The 20839-nt window shown below is 38.7% G+C and overlaps 1 protein-coding gene across 11 annotated transcripts in view; it reads right to left on the reverse strand.

Annotated features, from left to right (window-relative positions):
- Positions 1 to 20839, reverse strand: part of MITF (melanocyte inducing transcription factor) — a 235766-nt gene that overhangs the window by 21687 nt on the left and 193240 nt on the right. For 7 of the 11 annotated variants that reach the window (XM_055259878.2, XM_055259879.2, XM_055259877.2 and 4 more), the window contains exons 3-5: positions 9033 to 9260; positions 7901 to 7984; positions 5502 to 5597 (exon numbers count right to left, since the gene is read on the reverse strand). In XM_055259878.2, the coding sequence (XP_055115853.2) occupies positions 5502 to 5597; positions 7901 to 7984; positions 9033 to 9260 (408 nt within the window). Of the gene's footprint in view, positions 1 to 5501; positions 5598 to 7900; positions 7985 to 8016; positions 8731 to 9032; positions 9261 to 10323; positions 10485 to 20839 lie in introns of those variants that run through there. The other 4 variants (XM_055259884.2, XM_055259883.2, XM_055259885.2 and 1 more) reach the window with 3 other exon arrangements.

Genomic DNA, 20839 nt, shown 5'->3' on the forward strand with positions numbered 1-20839 from the left:
TTTTGCCATTGCTGAATGGAGGTTTTTGGTTGGAGGCTCATGTCCCATGTTAACAGCAGAACTGGGGGTGGGGAGAGTATCAAAACGCTGATATTAACCAGTTGGAAACTGCAACTTTCTTTTTTTTCTTTTTCTTTTTTTTTCGAGATGGAGTCTCGCTCTTTCACCCAGGCTGGAGTGCAGTGGCGCGATCTCGGCTCACTGCAGGCTCCGCCCCCCGGGGTTCACGCCATTCTCCTGCCTCAGCCTCCCGCGCAGCTGGGACTACAGGCGCCCGCCACCTCGCCCGGCTAATTTTTTGTGTTTTTTAGTAGAGACGGGGTTTCACCGTGTTAGCCAGGATGGTCTCGATCTCCTGACCTCGTGATCCGCCCGCCTCGGCCTCCCAAAGTGCTGGGATTACAGGCGTGAGCCACCGCGCCCGGCCAGAAACTGCAACTTTCAATTCATCTCCAATTAGACCTGAGGAAATAAAAACCCTGCCGCTTACTAGCCGAATGTGGATACTCTAATCTACCGATTAATGGTGTAGAACTTTATAGCCTGTGCTTAGGAGTCAGAGACCCGGATTAAAATCCTGCCTCTTTACTAACTTGCTATGCGATATCAAGCAAGTTCTCTGAGGCTTAGTGTCTCCAATTGAAAAGCGACAACCATTCATCTCACAGGGTTTTTATAAGATTTAATAGAGATAAAATAGGTGAAACAGTGCCTGCTACTTCAGTGATCAATAAGTGGTAACCGCTATGATTAACAAGACAGTATTTATAATTTTCTAGGGAGTACTAGATTCCCACTTTACAGTTTTGACAGGTGAGCTAATTTTCACTTTGATCAACAAAACCACTTGCCATGTTAAGTACTAAGTACATTGTCAACGATTAGACAGTTTTTACCAGACTGCTATGCAAATCTAGGAACAGAAATCAGGGTATCTGCAAGGCTGAGGTGACCAGTCATTATTCCAAATCAGACCTTCTAATTTTGTTTCCCGGGATGAATGTCTGGAGGTATTTTCAGTTGATGCACCTGCAGGGGATTTGCTGCTGGCATCCAGTGGGTGAAGGCCAGGGATGCTGTTAAGCATCCTAAAATGCACAGGACAGTCTCCCACCACAAAGGCTTATCCTTCCCAAATGTCAGCAGTTCCACATTAGAGAAACTGTGTCCTAAATGGTGGTGTATGTTCTTTGTATCAACAGCTGTTATTTGCTGAAGCTACTAAAAGGAAGGTTGATGGAAATAATTTAAAATGTGTCTCCTAGCCATGCATTTTAAAGAAAGGATTCTGTGGCTGGTTCTTTTGCATTAGAAAACTTCCTCCATAAATACAGTTAACAACATAATTAGGTCAAAATAACACCTTTAGAGCTAAGAAAGAGGAAGAGACTTCTTCTGTTAACATGTATATTTCACATCTTTGTGGGATTTTTATCCAGGCCATTTACCTAAATGACAAGATTTCACTTCCAGAGCACAAACTGCACCATGGACAGGTGAAAGCCACAGTCTAATCTGGACAAACAAATTGAAAAAAGATGCGCCTGGGTCTATGCCCCCATACTGGTCTGAATTGAGTTCTTCAATGTTGTGCTCCACCAAAATGAATATTTTTCCAAGTAAATGATAATTGTAAAATGTTATTATTTTTTTCTCTCTGGATGGCCCCCTTCTCTGAATATCAATTGAGCACTGTTAACACAAGTAAACTGGGACTTTTATTCTTTGTTTGTGATAGTACAAGAGGGCCCTTGTGCTCTCAGAATAGTTATTTCTAGACTTCAATTCCCTTAGGACAGTTTCCTCTCTAAGTGTTCCTTCCACTTTATTTTTTTCTAAGTAGTTAACTTGAAATAAAGCATTTCAAATAATCAAATAAAAGAAAAAAATGCCTAACATGAAGAACATTAAATTTAAACTTTACTGTGGGAAAAAAATTAAAATGTTAATAGGTTGTATGTAGTAGCTTTGTTACTTAATTTTGACAACTGAAACCCAAGTTCATCAAGAATAAGGGCTAGTAACTAACTTTTAGTGAGAGCTTATCAGGGCCCAACTGTTCTAAATGCTTTTTGTGGGTTACCTCTTATAATTCTCCCATTAATTCTACTGCAGTAGATGCTGTTATGATCCCCATTTTACAGACAAGGAAACACAAGCAGAGAGGTTGAATCACTCAGTCAAGAGTATGTATTCAGACGTCTGGTTCAGAGTCTGTGCTCCTAATGTTGAAGTTACATTGTCTTTCCCCTAATGGCAAAATGCTGAAATAGATTTGTTGAAAGAAGACTCTAATGGAGCCACATTTAGCCTTTCCAGCATGGGGATATAGAAGAGAAGTAGATGCTGGGATAAAGTCAGTGACTTCTAAGGGCGGCTGCAGGGGACTCCTCTCCTGTCTGGGAGTTAATTCAACTCTGCCCAGAGGATCTTTCTTATCTGGAAATTCCCTTGAGATGGCCTCTCTGCTCCTGAATTGTCCTTCTCCCCTCAAGGGCTAAAAGAGTCCCCCCCTTCTAGACTGTTAACCCCCGTGAACAGGAAGCATACCTTTAGTCGCCTTCGCATCCACAGCACCTTGCCTGGTGATGGCCACCTATTAGGCATATTCATAAATGCTAAATTAATCTTTAATATAGTTTAGCAGCAACCAGATAACGGAGGAACAAGGCCTCAATGCTAATGTAGATGGAATGAAGAGGTATGAGGATTCAATCTACTTTTTTATTTTTAAATGTGTTTTTTAGAAACAATGTCTTGCTCTGTTGCCCAGGCTAAAGGACAGTGGCATGATCATGATTCATTGCATCCTTGAACCCTTGGGCTCAAGTGATCCTCCCATCTCAGCCTCCTGAGTAGCTAGGACTACAGGTATGTACTACTACCCCACCCACCTAATTTTTTACATTTTTTATAGAGATGGATTCTCTCTATGTTGCCCAGGCTGATCTCCGACTCCTGGTCTCAAGTGATCCTCCTGCCTCGGCCTCCCAAAGTGCTAAGATTACAGGCGTGAACCATGGGCCCAGCCAGGTATTCATTCTAAAGGACAGAAGCATATATGGGGTCATGACAATTGTCTTCAGAAGGGGTGTTACATGGAAAAGTTCTCCATGAAGCAAACTGGGACCCATGTTGCAATTTACAGAGTTATTTACTGTGAGGGATATCCTGAGATAGATATGTCTCACAGATAGCTAACATAGAGCTTGATACACTATAGGGGCTCAATGAAGATCAGCTGAATAACAAATACTATCAATATTATTTGATATTATAATTAATAAGTTATACTTAATAATTTAGATAACATTATTGAATACAACTTATGTTTCCAATGCTAAGTACTACAGATGCTTTATCAAGTGAGTTGACCACATAATATAGGTATATATAACAGCCCCATTTTATAGATGGGGAAACGTAGGGTTTCAGGAAGCTAAATAACATGCAAGGTCACAGAGGAAATGGCAGATTCAGGGTTTGACCCCAGATCTGGTCAGAAATCTCCAAATCCTAACCATTGTACTTTGCTATTTCCCTAGTGAGCTAGTACAGATCCTTTTTTGGAGGCTTCCAAGAAGCTGGATGCCTTGATTTTTTTGTGGAGAATACTAAGGAGACGCAAGAGAAGGTCAGGCCAGGCGTAGTGGCACACACCTATAATCCCAGCCACTTGAGGGAGGAGGATCACTTGCGCCCAGGAGCTCAAGATCAGCCTGGGCAACAAAATGAAACCCTGTATCAAAAAAAAAAAAAAAAAAAGAGGAGGCTAATGCATTGAGTACTAGGTTAGACCAAATGATATCAAAGGTCTTTGCCATTACAAAAAAAGTCAATGATTTTACAGAATCATGTCAATTCTACAGTCCACTTGAGTGTGCCCAGGGACCCATCTGACACCACTAGCAAAATGACCACTCTCACAGCAAAGTTCTTTTGAGATGACTGGGCCATTGCTAATTAATGCTGCTAGAGCAGGGAAATGTAAATACACCCATGTCTTTGGGTATATTTATAAATTCCCCAGGGCATGCTCCCCCAAGTGTTTTACTCATATTTGTCCTAGGATTCTGACTGCTAGACAAGTGTAGTTGGCCTCATAGGATGCACTAACTTGAAAGCCGGAAGGTTTCACAGAAGCCAACCAAGGATTCCAAGAGGTTGGGAGAGGATGGCATGGAAACTTTTACCACAATGGTAGAACACCTGGTTCTTCCAAAATCAGAGGGTGGGTTTAAATGGGTGGAAAGTAGACAAACTCTAAATATCATAGAAGAAGGTTGAGGTTTCAAGGGAAGTCCTCACCCCACATGAGTTCAAGGAAGTGAACATGAAGAATTGGATCAAGAAGGATTTAAAAAAAAAGAAAAGAAAATGCTAACTATAAGACTCAATTTTCTGAGGATTCTGGTGTACCTAAGTAAGTGTTGTTTTGTCCTTTGGCCAAGGGAATTTACTACTGGAAGTTAGTCGTACCTTTAAAAAATCTCATTATGGTAAAAAACACATAGGATAAAATTTGCCATCTTAACCAATTTTAAGGGTATGGTTCAGTAGTGTTATGTATGTTCACATTGTTATCAAACAGATCTCCAGAATTTTTTGTCTTGCAAATCCGAAGCTCCATACCCATTAAAAAACTCCCCTTTTCCCTTTCCTCTCAATAAATATTGGTCTTTAAAACACTAGTTATTAAGAATATGATAGTCTCATAGCATTGCTCTCAGAGAAAACAGAAAAGGATTGGAGAAGGCATTCAAAGACCTACCAAGCAGGCCTGACTCTGATACACCCAAGCTATGTAATCTTGCGTAAGACCGTCTAACCTAGTTACAGTTTAAAACTGAGGGCAATGATACCATCCGAACTTGACTCACAGAATAATTGCAAGGACTAAATAAGATCTGCAATAAGACTTTGGTAAAACAGTAACATAAGACTAAAATGTAAGGAATGAAGGAAAATAAACAATATAGGCAAGCCTCTAAATTACAGAGAAAAACAAGTAACATACAATAGCGAATAGGACCACTTGTTTATGAACTGAAGTTGGAATAAATTTTGCTGTTGGAAAAGGGTAACTCCAATGTCCCTCTATCACCTAAGAATATGAAAAAACCCTGAAAAACTGCACCAACTTTTTCAGGGCAACTAGAGCACCACTGTGAATAGTGCAGTTCACAATGGTTCCCTTGGCTGCAGCGTACTGGGTTGGGCATTAGATTTCAAGGGAATTGGAAGGGCTAATGCCCTATCAAAACTGCTCTTGGACTCTAGGGAATGTAGAGTTTTATCATGGGGTTATTCATAAACTCATAAAAATTTCTTAATTTCTGATATCAAAGTCACTTATTTGTGATCCTGAGATAATTCTCCACTTCACTATTAATACATTTCATCAGTGAACCAGTTACAAAGATACAAAAAAAGTTTAAGAAAAAAGAACAGAACCCTGGAAACACCTCAAGATTTTCTATTTAAAAAAAGGTTATCAATACCGTATTTGCCATTTGCAAAGCAGGATCCATCAAGCCCAAGATTTCCTCATTATAACTTGATTCTAGGCTAATGATGTCATCGATTACATCATCCATCTGTAGGAAACAGGGCAACAGAAGAGAGACAAAAATAAATAAAACTATGCAACACAACCTAAAAAGAGACTCATGGTCTTTTTCTACCCAAAGCAATAATGGTCTTTAGTTAGATTCTAAGAAGTAACTGTCCTCTTTCCACTAAAATAGTATTGAAGTATAAAATAGTATTGAAGACCATTAACTCTAATAGGTGATGAGAATTGTAGCCAGCATTTAATGAGTGATTATGAGTTGCCAAGCATTGGATTCAAGGATTTTCATAGGCTAACATTTTGCCCTAACGAAAACCGTATCGTGGCAGGTACTATTATTATAGCAATTTTCCAGGTGAAATAAATGAGAAGCAGCTTGCCCAAAGTCACACCCTGAAGAAAGACTGGAGCCACAATTTAACCCATGCTTTCACAACTATGCTAAACTGCCTGCCCTAAACAGGAGAGATGTACCAGAGCACTTCATCTTGAATGACAGCTGTCATTCTACTTCCTTTTTTCCCTAAAGACGATGGCCCCTACCCTTTTCCTGCAGAAGGAAAACACCGTCTGTAGTGTTCCACAGGGAAGTGTGGACATTGTGGCTCCCAGGCCACTGGCTATCCCTGCACCCATCTTACAGTGACTTGTAAAATAAGTTTCTCCTCGTACAGCTACCAGTGTGCTTGGTATTCCCCAAGGAGTACACCAGGACGAGGTTATCATTACAGTTGTGGAGCTGACATTCCCACTAGATCAATTTTATTTCTAAAGTACCAAAACATCAGTTATGATAATAAACAACAGTGATTACATGTACACTGCAGCAGTTGCAAAGACAAGCCTGTGAAAACATTTCTTCGTAAACACCTCATGTATTTGAGCTAGTTGGTGTGTCTGTGCTTGGGTCTTAACAGGACTTCATAGTTACACAATGAAATCACAGAACTAACAGGGATGCTCTTCTGTCTCTTGCCACTTCCATTAAAGAGGAGAGACTCCAAAATTCATAGGTTTGGGCTGGAATCCCAGTTCTCCTGCTTTCTAGATTAGGGCAAAGCCTCCAATCTTTTAAAGCCTCGGTTTCTCAATCTGTAAAATGGGGGTTCATAATATTTACTGTCTTATGGATTCTCGTATGATTTCAGGACAAACTACAGAGCATTCAAAGTACCAGGAATATACTAAACACTCAAAAAAGGAGTCTTATTAAGTGACCCCTAAGAAGAATAATTGGCCAGTTTTGAATAACTACTATCCACTGTTTGTTAGGTTCCATTTCTACTGACACCACTTTGTTTTGTTTTGTTTGTCTTTAAGAGATGATTTTCTAACTGAGTTGGTAAATATGCAAATAGGCTAGGAAACTTATGAACAACATTTCCTTGCCACTTTTAATTTTGTTCTTAGAAAAAAATGGATGTAATAGCATTTCTAAAATAATTTTTTTCTCTTATGACAAAAGTAAAGCAAGTTGACGACAGGAAATATAGAAAGGCAAAAACTTTTGTTGCCTGTTATTCTCTCCTATATGTATATACATGCATAGATATATAAATAGATATAGCATAATTTATATATCCATTAAATAGGATGTAATAGAAGAAACTTTAGCTACTTGTGAAAGCATCCATTATATATTATTAAATTAATATAGTTTCAAAACGTATGTTCCATGAGATTCCATTTAGGAAACAATATCTAGATTATACACACACATCTTGGTTTTACTAATACAAAAATTGCTAACCTACAAATTTGTATAACATATATCGATTAGGTTAAAGTACATATTTCATATCTTATTAAAATTTATGTACTTTAAGAAGTTTTTTTTTTTTGTTTGTTTGTTTTTTTTTTATTATACTTTAGGGTTTTAGGGTACATGTGCACAATGTGCAGGTTTGTTACATATGTATCCATGTGCCATGTTGATTTCCTGCACCCATTAACTCGTCATTTAGCATTAGGTGTATCTCCTAATGCTGTCCCTCCCCCCTCCCCCCACCCCACAACAGTCCCCGGAGTGTGATGTTCCCCTTCCTGTGTCCATGAGTTCTCATTGTTCAATTCCCACCTATGAGTGAGAACATGCGGTGTTTAATCTTTGGAGCAACTTAGGGGAAAAACACATTTTAGTTTATTCTCCCTTGTCATTATTTAATCATGAGATACTATGAGGAAAATGGCAATGTTCCTAGCTTTCTCTATTAAAAAAAAAACAATGGGGGAAAAAGACGCTTAGGTTTTCAGGAAGGTGTGATCCACCACAAATATAGATTCTCGTTACAAAGTGTTACATCCTCAGGCTGCCAAGTCATTCAGTACCTGCATACAGGACGCTCGTGAATGTGTGTTCATGCCTGGGCACTCGCTCTCCGCCCTGTTTTGCTCTTCAAACTTATAAAACCCCTGCAAAAACACAAGCAAAAACAGCCTATAACTTGGATTTGCAAATGACTTTTTAATGACCTGTTCACACGTAGCTGATGGCACAGCAACAAGATGAACTAAGCTTTCAAACAAAGTGGAATCTGACCAAGAGATGAAATACTGAAGGAAGAACTTGTTTCAAATCATCTTGCTAGATGACAAATTTGGGTAGAGAAAAATAAAGCAGTTGGTTTGGGCATAGGGGCAAAGATTTTAGTCCTTCTAGAAATTAAAATCAATCCAACTTTAGAAAAGTTGCCTCTGAATTTGCATAAACACTTCATAGTCCACAGTATGGTAAATCCCATTGAGATGAAGCTCATCATCTCATAATTTGGAAATAATGAGCATTAAATCACAGCTCTCAGGTATTTGTATGCTCCAAATTTTGATGCACCAATTAGCTTGAAGGTAGTATGAGTGTTGTCTCCAATCCAGCCTTCACCAAAGCAGATTTAACGGGCAGTGGCAATTTTATTATGAAACAGAATGTATCCAGCAATTAAACCTTTGGGTTTCCGTTAAAGTCTCATGTGCTATATGATTCAAATCCATCCATGCACATTCCATGCTTTCTTCCCCCAACTCAGGGAGAAATAAAAATAATATTCCAGACATTCACAACAAGTGGAACTTCTAAACCGCATGTCCCACACCTCTTCTATTTTTGCTTTTCCTTTTCCACCTCCCCTTCTCCTCTCTCTGCATTTTCACTGCTTCATAAACTGAAAGGCATGGAAGAGAAGACAGCACTCAGCTAAGGAAGAAGAAGTAAGTGGCAAAAGTGTCCTCGCCTCCACGTTTCACTTGGAGAGGGCCAGGTCTCCCATCATGTGCCGTACACCCAATAACCCAGCGACGGAGACAAGAGGCTGGAATGCCATAGCCACGATGGTGAATCGGGGACAAAGGCTGGTAAATGTGGCCACAAGGACAAACTAGAGTCCACAGTTAAGCGTGGGAATCATATTCAACAGACAAGTTATTTAGCTTAAGAAAACAGGAGAGGAGAGGAGACATGAATTACCTCTTTTTCACAGTTGGAGTTAAGCGTAAGCATAGCCATGGGGCTGTTGGGTGCGCTGCTCCCCGGCACCGGTGGCATGACATGATCGCCAGGCTGGTTTGGACATGGCAAGCTCAGGACTTGGTTGGCATGTTTATTTGCTAAAGTGGTAGAAAGGTACTGCTTTACCTGCTGCCGTTGGGCTTGCTGTATGTGGTACTTGGTGGGGTTTTCGAGGTGGGTCTGCACCTGAGCATAGCCATGGAGGGAAAAGAAGACAGTGCTGTTATTTGCGAGTTTCAGACGGCTCTTCTTTCAGGCACAAACATGAAACTGACCAGGCCACCAACAGAATAAATTATTAAGCCTTTGTTATGTACCAGGCACTGTGCTAACGGATTTTGATATTACTGAAGTTTAAAGTCTAACTAGTAGGATTTGGGGTAATACTTTGCCCTATTTTTTTTCCCTGCTAATTAACTACACATCTCTTTCAAACCTTGTATCCTTCTTCTCATATCTAATAATTAAAAGTTTGAAATTATCTTAGGGCAAAAATTTCCCCAACACACATGAAAGGGTTTATTAAGATCAAACAACAATGTAGAAGTGGCATAACTGTTTGTTTCACTTGCCTTGGCAAACAGCTTTCTTTTTAAAACACACACACACACACACACACACACACACACACACACACACACACACACCTCAAGAACCAACTGTGTAAAATGGCTGTGGAAAATAAATAGAAATCTTCCAATGATTAAATCAACTAATCGTGGATTAATTCTCCCACTTTCATTTGGACATGATTATTCAACATTTTAATTAAGAAAAAACTCAACATAAAACGCAATTCTACATTAAGTAGTTTCTTTCAAATGCATAACACTTACACGTATGTGTTTTAAAAGACATGACTATTAACAAGCCAACAGGATGTTTTTTCCCCTTTCCTACAGACATTAATTCAGAATGAGAAATACTTTTCCCCAAAAAACAACATTATTCAATTTTAAGTCACTTTTTTCTTGATAAAGACAATTTAATCTTATGAGCAATGAACAGGAGCTGATGAAGACAGTTTAGCCACACACTAGGCAAAAAAAAAAAAAAAAAATCCTACTAATATTTACTTTGTTCAAAACTACATTGAATTACTTCTTATGGCATCAAATAATAAACAGCATTAAAAGAGCAGATTTGTACTTATTGAAAACAGTATGTCTATTACAATAACAAAAAGTGGATTAAATCAATTTATTGCATTATATTTCAAAGACTGAATACGAGTCAGAATAAAGCTCACCTGATAGTGATTATATTCTAGCATTTCCAGCATAACAACGTTTTAGGTGGCCCCAATCCAATGAGAGACAGTAGACTATCCCTCCCACTTTCTGTAATTCCAATTTGAAGACCGACTGGCATAGAGAAGGCACTATAAACAAGGTATCCCGAGACACCACCGGAAACTTTATCACAGAAGCCCTGCTTATAATAACCTAGGCTAATTAGTTATGCATGTAAAAAAAAAAAAAAAAACGTTCACACAGGGCCTTTTTTTTTTTTTTTTTGGAAGCCCTATGAGTTTGGTCTTAAATGTTGATAACAATTTTTCCCCCTGGCTTGACGTCATGCTTTTTTTCATAAATATAAAAGAACCTTTTTAAGTGACGAGCTATCAAAGTCAAACTCACTGTCAGATCAAGGCCAATTCACTATTCATCTTTAGTTCCAGTAGTATTAATAGACAATGGTATTTCTCTTTCAGCAATAGGTTAATAGCAGGATGCCCCTTTGGAGGAGACATCGTCTAAAAGCTACTATTACATGAGACTTTTCCAATGGCCGAATAACTGCCACTTCCGACTGCAGGATGACTATCTTTTAGTATAGAAGAGAAGAGACTGTGCTGAATGTTCAAGTTCAACAGCCTCTTCTTGCATCCTGGTCTTAATGTGCACCTTATTCTCAGCTACGTAGATGTGTAACCTGCCTATTGACCTCACATCAGGAAGACCAGGAACTATCCTAAATAGAACAGCACACACAGAAGTGGATATATATTTATGTGGATAAGAAGAAATAAATATCTCCTCTATTTAACTCCCAAATGAAAAAGCATGAGCATTTTTGCTGAGAATTTTAAAATATTATTCTTAAGACTACAGAAGAATGAGTTATCATATATACCACTGATACATTTACATATTTATTCCTTTATTCATTCATTATTGACTGTTATGTGCTAAACACTGTACAAAGCATAGAATACACATTGTGAACAAACAGATATAATTTCCAGCTTTATCAAACTTATATTCTGGGGTGAGGCGAAACAAGAAAAGAGGCAAGCAAATATATACTTATAAATTATGATAAATGCTTAATATCTACTGCTGACAAATGTTATGTTAAGCACAAAAATCTGAAGTTCAGTAATGTAGTCTAAATGCCCAGGATAATGCAGTCCGTTAGGTTTACAATCTCAAATGGTTTCAAATGACTGATTCAATATGTACACAGAGACTTTTTTTTTATAAAGGGTCCAGACATGATAATGATGAGGACAATAGACATTACTAAAATAAACATAAAATGAGGGCAACGAGTGAAATGTGCTTATTTCACTATTACACTTAAAAAGAAAAGAGATTCACGTTTAAAAATAAATGTTAATTCACTGGCAGATCCTAATTCTTTAATGAATCAGAATATTATGCTTTAGTAAAGAAAGAAGCAATTTGCTTTCTATGTGGCACTGTCAGTGAGGTCTTTATTACATCCAGGTTTGGGTAAGCAGAATGGGATATATTTGGCTCTTTTACTGTTAATAACTTTTTATTTTTCAAGTAAGTTGACAGCAGATGGCCTGTAAACACGATGCAGTAAATGAAACATCTCCAGCTGTTTCTAACCCAAACACCTCAAACAGGCAACATAAATGAGGAACATGAGTTACGAGGAAGGTAATAAGGAGTAGTGAGGTCTGTGGCAAACCAGGGGACACAAATCTACTTAGCAGGAACAGCAGATAAAAACTGCAGCTGATTGTGGCCATGTGGGAATACGAGTCCAGCCTAGCTCAATCTCCAAATTTTTCAAGGGTAGCTGGCAATCCAAACTTCTTTTTCAAGTAAAATCCTCCAGGTTTAAAAATCTGATGCTTAACTGTTTCGTGCTTCAGAGAGTACAAGCGTCAGCCCACAAACCACTAGAAAATAATCTCTATTTTACACTGCCTGTAAGGATAATCTTCATATTTACATTTCCTTGGAGATAGCCTAGGTTATGAGAAGAAGTTTCTCTTCTGAGAAGTTAGTGTCCAAATCCAGGCATTTCCTGGTGCTTCTTTGAAAGACAACATGCCTCACAATAGAGCCAGCGGAGGTCCTGACTTGAAACCTGGGTTTAAATTCTATCTTTGCAACTTACTACCCGTGTACCTTCTGCAAATCATTAACTTCCCCAGGCCCTCATCTCCTAGCATATTGAATGGCAATGAAAGTAGAGCTTGCCTCATATGTGTGTTTTCCGCATTAAAGAAGATCATGTTTCTAACGGCCTTAGCACAATATCTAAAACAGCAATTCTCAAACATTTTTGTCTTAGGATCCTTTTACACTCTTTAAATTTATTGTGTTTACATGGATTATATCTATCAATATTTAGCATATTAGAAATTAAAATTGAGAATTTTTGAAAACACACGATTATACATTAGTAGATATCTCACAGGATGTCAGAACAATGACATCTCAACATGACATGTAGCCTTTAGAAAACTCTACTGTTTACTGGTGAAATGAGAGTGAAATAGGAAAACAATATCTTAGTGTTATTCTGAAATAGTCCATATTTAGAAGAACTCCTGCAAGCGTCTTAGATACAACCAGGGCCCTCTGATCACACTTTGAGAACCCCTGATCTAGAATGTGGTTGGCATTCTAGCATCATCACTGCACCAGCAATGTCACTCCCCACTGTGGACAGGTGGTGTGTGACATAGCCTCTATATGTTCACTTCCCTCCCCAAGAAGATGCTGGAGAAAGATACTAACCCTGCCCGAACTCCCTCATAGCATTATTATGAGGCTCTATAGCCCTTTGACAATTTAAAAAGCCATATAAATATAATTTTCTGTCTTCAGCCATCCTAATTCATAGCTTTTTAGTTAATAACTTTGCTTTCATTAATTTTTAAGTAGCCAATCAAAGAAGTATGCAAACGAGAACATATATGTAGCATTAAAGAGGGCAGAAACATCTTTATGATTTCCTGATAATGTTTGCATGTTTCTGACCTTCCAGATGACTAACCACACTAAGGAATTCAGATAGCAAAAGTTGAGTACTGCTGAACACCTGAAGTACGGACAACAAAATGAAGCTAGAATACTTTATCATAAAATATTATTTATTGATATAACTTATATTTCATATAAGTTATGCTAGCTATCTGAGTTAAAGGGCAAACACCCAAAGGCTTTTTAACTTTAATTAATTGTTAGCACTCCTATCATTTCACCTGTTTCCTTTCTTCATTCAGATCTTGAATTGATAGCAAGAGAATCGGAATGGATCACCTCCTAACTGTCACACTTCAGTTTTACCACTTCCTGGGTAACACTGACAGGTTATTTTCCATCAGTTTCATTCTGAAGAGATCCTGGAGCACATCACACGTCAGTTTCAGATGGTGGCTGTAGATACTACCATCTTGGCTGACGACAGAATTTACTGGGGAAGAAATATCCCTATCTAGGTATCCACTATTCTTCTATTCTCTCTAATATTTGTAAACCAGAATTCAAGTAAAAGCGAGTGTAGATTCTCTTAATCCTTTTAGCTTATTTATTTATTTATTATATTTTTAGAGATAGGGTCTTGCTATATTGCCTAGGCTGGAGTGCGGTGGCTATTCACAAGTGCAATCGTGGCACACTACAGCCTTGAACTCCTGGGCTCAAGCAATCTTCCCACTTCAGCCTCCTGAGTAGCTAGGACGTGCTTCTACACTCAAATGGCTTTATATATATATTTTTTCAATAATTCAACAAAATGTTCAGATTTATCACTTATGTTTAGAGAGATAATTTGTTCTTTTGCTCAGTAAGTTTAAAGAAAACTAATGGGATTATCCTTTGATCAATTGTTGTGTATCACCACATCACTACTCTTTTCATACCGTTTTTAAAATGGCCATCCATAGAGAATGTCAGTTATGCAATCATATTTCCTGAAAAAAGTGGCAAAACAGAGAAAGCTAGCTTTCTTAAATAACTAGGGTAGTCTTGCAAAGGGTCACGTCTGATTAAGTGTTGAGGTTCTTTTCAGTCCCACAGTTACATTACCACAAAAGAAAACAAAAGCCCAGAACATATATCCTTGGACATATAATCTTGTTTACTATACAATCTGTACGAAGGTGTCCTTAACAAAAAGTAAAAACAACAAGGGTATGAATCCTGACCTAAGGGAGAAGAATCAAAATCAGATGCAGATACAAAGGAAACTAAAGAGTCTTAAATAAGAAAGGCTCGAAATGGCTATGGTTGACAAACCCAGTGCTTTTTCTCTACAACAGGAGTCTGTCTACCCATCAGCCCAACTCTGTCTGCTGCCTGTATAGCCTATAAAGTAAGAATGGATTTTACATTTTTAAATAGTTGAATAAAAATGAAAAGAATATTTCATGACACATGAAAATTATATAAAATTCAGATTTCAATGTGGATAAATAAAGTTTTATCGGAACACAGCCACACCCATTAGTTGACATGTTGTCCAGGGCGGCTTCCTTGCTGCAACAGCAGATTTGAAGAGTAGCAACATAGTCTGCGGGGCCCCCAAGGCCTAAAATATCTACATTGTGGCTTTTCATAGAAAATGCTGATCCCTGCTCTCTAGGAAAGTTTCACCAAACTAGAATTGAGCTTTACTACTCAATAGAAGTTTCAGCAGGATTTGAAGGAAAGAATGGGGTGATTTTAATAAAGAGAAATAATATATGTATACGTAATTTTATAGTTATTTTTCCAACTACTGTCTTCACTGGACAAGCATCTTTGTAAGAATACAGGATTTGCTTAATTACCCCCCCCTTTTAAAGCTAAAGAAACAGAAACTAAGAGGAAACCTAAACAATTTGTCAGGGTTAGAAACCATAGCCATGTCTCCATTATTCTGTCCACAGAGGCGAACTAGAGAAGCACCCTCTGCTGTGGGTCAGTTCTGATCTAGGGCTTTTACTGAATAAGAAGGGAAGATAAAACTGTGTAAATCCAGAGGTGTATTCACATATCCCAGGTGTGCACAAATAAATATATATACATTTATATCACATATTTATGGGTCTGTATACTTTCATACTACTTCCTGTCTTATCACCTTGTAGGCTTCTGAATTCAGAGAATTGAGCTGTAAATATGTATAAAAGAAAAGGACAACAAATGTACTTTTCTGAAAATTTGATGTTAAAATAGAATAGACTAGACTACCCCTACCAAAAATTCCCAGCAGGTCTTTTATCCTTAGCTAATGACCTATAAAACAGTATGCTTATTATAAACCACAAGATGGGCATAACTTTGGTTTTAGGACAAACAATATTTAGTAGCCTCAGAAGAAAAGGTGTTATCATAAGAAAATCCCTAATATATACATTATTTTTTTCTCCCTCAGGCTAAAATAAGCCAAAGACCATGATAATAAAAAGAACGTGATTTTTTCTCAGCCAAATAAAAGAGAAAACCATTTCTCTTAAATGAGGGTCTTATAAGACATTACGAGTGGATATGTTACATTAAATAGCAGGATGTTTTAAAATATAAAGAACTGAATTAGTGCTCATTCTCTCAAACTTGTCTACCATGTACCAGATGCCATGCATTTTATATGCACTCCTAGTTTATGTCAATTCAAAGTAAAAGTAAGAAAGATATGTGGAATAACCACATAAAATAAAATAAAAGTAAAAAGGATATGGGGATAATCACATAAAATATTCTTGAAAGTCTCGACACAGTTTTCTTTTGCTTTTAAACTGTATCATAACTTTCTGATTGAATACAGAAACAACTATTGAAGATACTTGATTTTGATTGTTTTAACTTCTTTCTTTGAGTTGTTCCCATCTGAGAGAGTATACTCAATTGTCCTCTTGACATTCATAGAAAATTAAATACAGGACTGGGAGCAAATGTTAATGTGTATACAAATCACTTGAGGATCTTATTAAATGCAGAGTGTGATGCCACAGGTCGGGGATAGAGCCCAACATTCTGCATTTCTAACAAGTTGCCAGGGGATGCTGACCCAGCCAGTCCAGGGAACACGCTACATCCCAAGCAGCAAGGCTTTAATATGTTCTCACCTGGACTGCTGCCTTCATCAAAAGTTATATGTTCACCATTCAATCAACAAATATTGCTTGAGCACCAACTAGATGCCAGGCAACTGTGCAAATCTTACAGTGTGTTTGGGTAAGGGCCTCACAGAGTATGACATTGAAGCCCAGACCTGAAGTTGGTGAGATGAGCCAGGCAGATTGGCAGGAACATCATTCCAGCCAAGCACATAGCCGTCAGGTGTGAATAAGCCTTGGTTGCTCAAAGAACAGCAAGGAGGCTCTTAATACATGTTATTTACTTGGCTTTCAATTTACCACACTTGCCTGGTTTTTCTCTGACTTTCTTCATTTCTTCTCACTCTCCTTAGCTAGCTTTCTCCTCTTCTCCCCCCTAAATGTCAGTGCCTCAAGGATCAGAGCTTGATTTCATCCATCTACACTCCCAGCCCTGGTGATCAAACCCAGTCACATGGATTTAAGAACCCCAGAACAGAGGTCTCTGAGAACCAGACTCATCTCCACTGGCCTACGAGACGGCACCGTTTGGAGGACTGCAGACATCTCAAGCTCAGCATGTTCATCCACTCTTCCAAATCAGCTCCTCCCACAGTCTTCTGCATCTTCACAGTTGGCAACTCCATTTTTCTCTATTAGGTTGAAACACAGAAAACTGCCATTTTTGTTGGGGGCGGGGGTAGGTCAAAAAATGGTCTTTCTCTGGCTTAACCTAGTTGCTCATTCTACAAATCATAGTCATCTTTGACTCCTTTCTTTCATACCCTGTATCCAACCCACCAAGAAGTATTGTTTCCATCTTCAGAAAATATCCAGAATATGATGGATTTTCACGCTCCACTGTTACCATTCGATCCAAACCACCATCTCTTCAAGCTTAGATGATGGAAAGCTTCCTGACTCTTCTACCTGCTTCTGTCTTGGCACTCTGATGGTGTATTTTCAATACAATGAATAGGGGGATTTTGTGATATTGTCAGATCAAGTCATTTCTCTGTAGAAACTAAACCAAAACAAACAAACAAACAAACAAAAAGAAAAACCTCACCTCTGTAATGGTTCCCTACTTATTTCTGAGAAAACAAACAAACAAACAAACAAACAAAAACAAAGTATTTGCGATGGCCTAGAAGTCCCTATATCAATGCTATTCACAGTGCTTATTAGAAAGGCACATTCCAAGGCCCCAAACCAGAGCTAATGAATCAGAATCTCTGGGTACGGTGTTCAGAAATCCACACTAGCTTGTTAGTTCTCCAGGTAGGTTCTACAGAACCCTGTCCACTGTGCCTACTTCTCCGACTCCAACCCACCCCAGGAGCATTACCTCATTGACCTTGTCTCCTATAACTATCCTAAGGACATATTCACATATCCAGCCCACACACTACCAGTGCTCCTGATCCTCCCTCCTCTGTTCTGCTTTGTCCAGAACACAGCTTGGCACACTGTGGGCACTCAGCAAGTATTTGGTACGTCAGTGAAGCAGTGTGGAGCCAGTGTGGCTGGCGTGCATGGATAAGGGGCAGAACCGAAGAACAAGGGACCACATTGTGTAGGCAGGGGTTGTAGACTAGGATTCTGACCACCTCTGGAAACGTCCTGAGGAAATGGAGTGTGACAGTCCCTCAGTCTTCCTAAGTTAGAAAGCTCTTGAGGAATCAAGTCTTCAGGCCAGGCAGTTGATTCACAGCCTGCCACCCTACTTCACATGATAAAGCTTCCTTTTCTATCAGGGGCTGCCCAAAGATTGCCAATTCTTACAGCTCTCATCTAGCAGTACAACAAGCCAGTAGGGACCTGTGGGTCTCAAATGACTGGCTGGAAGCCTGAGATTTGCTTTCACCTCTAGCTGTAGACCCCTGAATAAGTCACAGTTATTCCAAGGTCCTCAAGCTGTTAGTCCATGGACACAAACCACAGGCAAGTCTGTTCATCTAGACAAAATTTAGTGTTCTATGAATTTGTCACCAATGATGAAAAATTGGGAGTTTTCAACTCAAAATCTGGTTTCTGGTTTCTCAAACCAGAGTTTGGATTTCTCTTTTCTGGTTGATAAATCAGAAGATCTAGAGATACCAAACTGCACTCCTACCGGGCCACCGACTTATCAGAGTCGAAAAGCAACAGAGTTGAGAAGTAGCTTCTCCCTTTCAATGAGCATTTACTTTTCATTTTGCAACTCTCATCACTCTTTATTCTGACATTGACAACTGGCCTACTTTATTCATTAACCCGTCTGATTCCTGAAGACTTTTAAATCTGCAAACCCTACCTTACCCATTCACACTTCATATCCCTGAAGATGGTTCCAAATCTGATAGAATGATGGTGGCACGAGTGTGTTCAGAAAGCTACATTAAATGAACAATCTCACATGATAAAATAAAATAAATAGTTAGAACTGTAAAAGATAAAATAAAATAATGGATATAAACTTTAAAAAGATACATACATGTTGCCCCTGCAGCAATGGCTCTTTTCAAGAACTTTTCTAAGGAGATGATCAGATACAGGACAAAGATTTAGGTACACAGACATCTATCAGAGCATTATCTCTAACAGAAGTAGGTGGACTACTGCCTAGGGCATGCCCCCCATTTTTGTCAATAAAGTTTTATTGGAAAACATCGATGCTTTCATTTATGTATAGTCTATGGCTGCTTTCAAGCTATAACAGTATAAGAGCATAGTTGAGTAATGGACCTGACGGCCCCAAAAGTCTAAAACACTTTGCTTTTTTATAGATAAAGTTTGCCAGCCATTAATTTCTAATAAAAAAATTGAAAACAAATATCTAATAGGCCATGGAGTCAATTAATTATAAAGGAGCCATATAGTTCAGGCTTTCAGCCTCAGCACTATTGACATTGGAGCCAGACACTGCTTTGTTGTGGGGGTGAACTGTGAACTGCCTGCTGTCTCCCAGCATCCCTAACCTATACCCATTAGATGCCAAGTAACACAGCATGTCCCACTCCAGTTATGACAACCAAAACTGGCTCCAAACATTGCTAAATGCCTCCTGGGAACAAAACAGCCCTCAGTTGAGAACCACTACATATAAATGGATCCTATGCAGTCATTACAATCCACATTTTAACTAACAATTTTTTGTTTATTTCTTGTCTAGTACATTGAATTTCATATATCAAATTTATTTATTTATTTTTTACTTTAAGTTCTGGGATACATGTGCAGAATGTGCAGGTTTGTTACATAGGTATACATGTGCCATGGTGGTTTGCTGCACCTGTCAACCCATCATCTAGGTTTTAAGCCCCACATGCATTAGGTATTTGTCCTAATGCTCTCCCTCCCCTTGTCCCCCACCCCTCAACAGGCCCCGGTGTGTGATGTTCCCCTCCCTGTGTCCATGTGTTCTCATTGTTCAACTCCCACGTATGAGTGAGAACATGTGGTGTTTGGTTTTCTGTTACTGTGTTAATCTAGCAATATCTAATGAGAGGGAAAGTTCATTAATGTAAATGGGAACATAAAGCAGGTTAAAAACACTATATATGCTGCTATCCAAAATTGATTTTTAAATGCTATTTATATACATGCAAAGCCAAAAAAAAAAACTAATGACAAATTATTCGGTCAAGTCTCAACAATGACTTCCCGAGCGATAAATTCTCAGTTATTGTTATTTTATTATTTTCTATAACCTACATAACACTGATTTTGTAATTTAAACAAGCCAGACATTCCATGAGAATGAAAGCCTACCGATCTGGACAAATAAAAATATATTCAGGCAGAATTCCTCTACTGAAAATTTTGCAAACAACAAATAAACCCATGAAGTGGTTACACAATGGTGAAATTCGCCTTGTTTCAACTTTTTCTTGAACTGTTTGATCAGATGGAGAAGACTTTGTTTTTTCTGAAATTTTTGGTCTAACATTCAAGCTTGTACAGTTTGCATTTGTATAATATTTGACACATCTTTATGGTTTTTGTAAAGGGCCACAATTACGTGGTTCAATAGTGCCTTTATAATGGCCCATTGTCAGGACCGTCCAGATCCCCACCCCGCCCCATGGGAGCTGCGAGTGCAGCATTCCACATGCTAGAACTTTTCCACGTGCCCAAGTTTAGCCCTGCCTCAGAATCGCAGACGTCTTTTTGTTGTAGCATTTCCCCCCTCAAATGCCCCCATTGTTCGCAGTTTATCGGGTATTAGAGATGATTACGGCACAGGCAGAACAACTCCTTCTCATAAGTACCGAAACTCTTAAGAAACTGGCAGTGGTCAAGTTTGTCAGAGATGAAAACATTGCCTTGGGCCTAAGCAAAAGGTCAGAAAGCCCCTAGGCACAGACGAGAGCTGCTGAATGCTACTGGTTTGAAGGTCAAGCCCACATGAGCTAAAAACTCAAAAAGCAGCCATCTCCTAGTAATACAACTTCAGGATCTATATCATGAGACTGAGGGTCCTTCTGGTTTTTGA

The sequence above is a fragment of the Symphalangus syndactylus genome, chromosome 21 (genome assembly GCF_028878055.3).
Source record: "Symphalangus syndactylus isolate Jambi chromosome 21, NHGRI_mSymSyn1-v2.1_pri, whole genome shotgun sequence".
NCBI classification, from domain to species: domain Eukaryota; kingdom Metazoa; phylum Chordata; class Mammalia; order Primates; family Hylobatidae; genus Symphalangus; species Symphalangus syndactylus.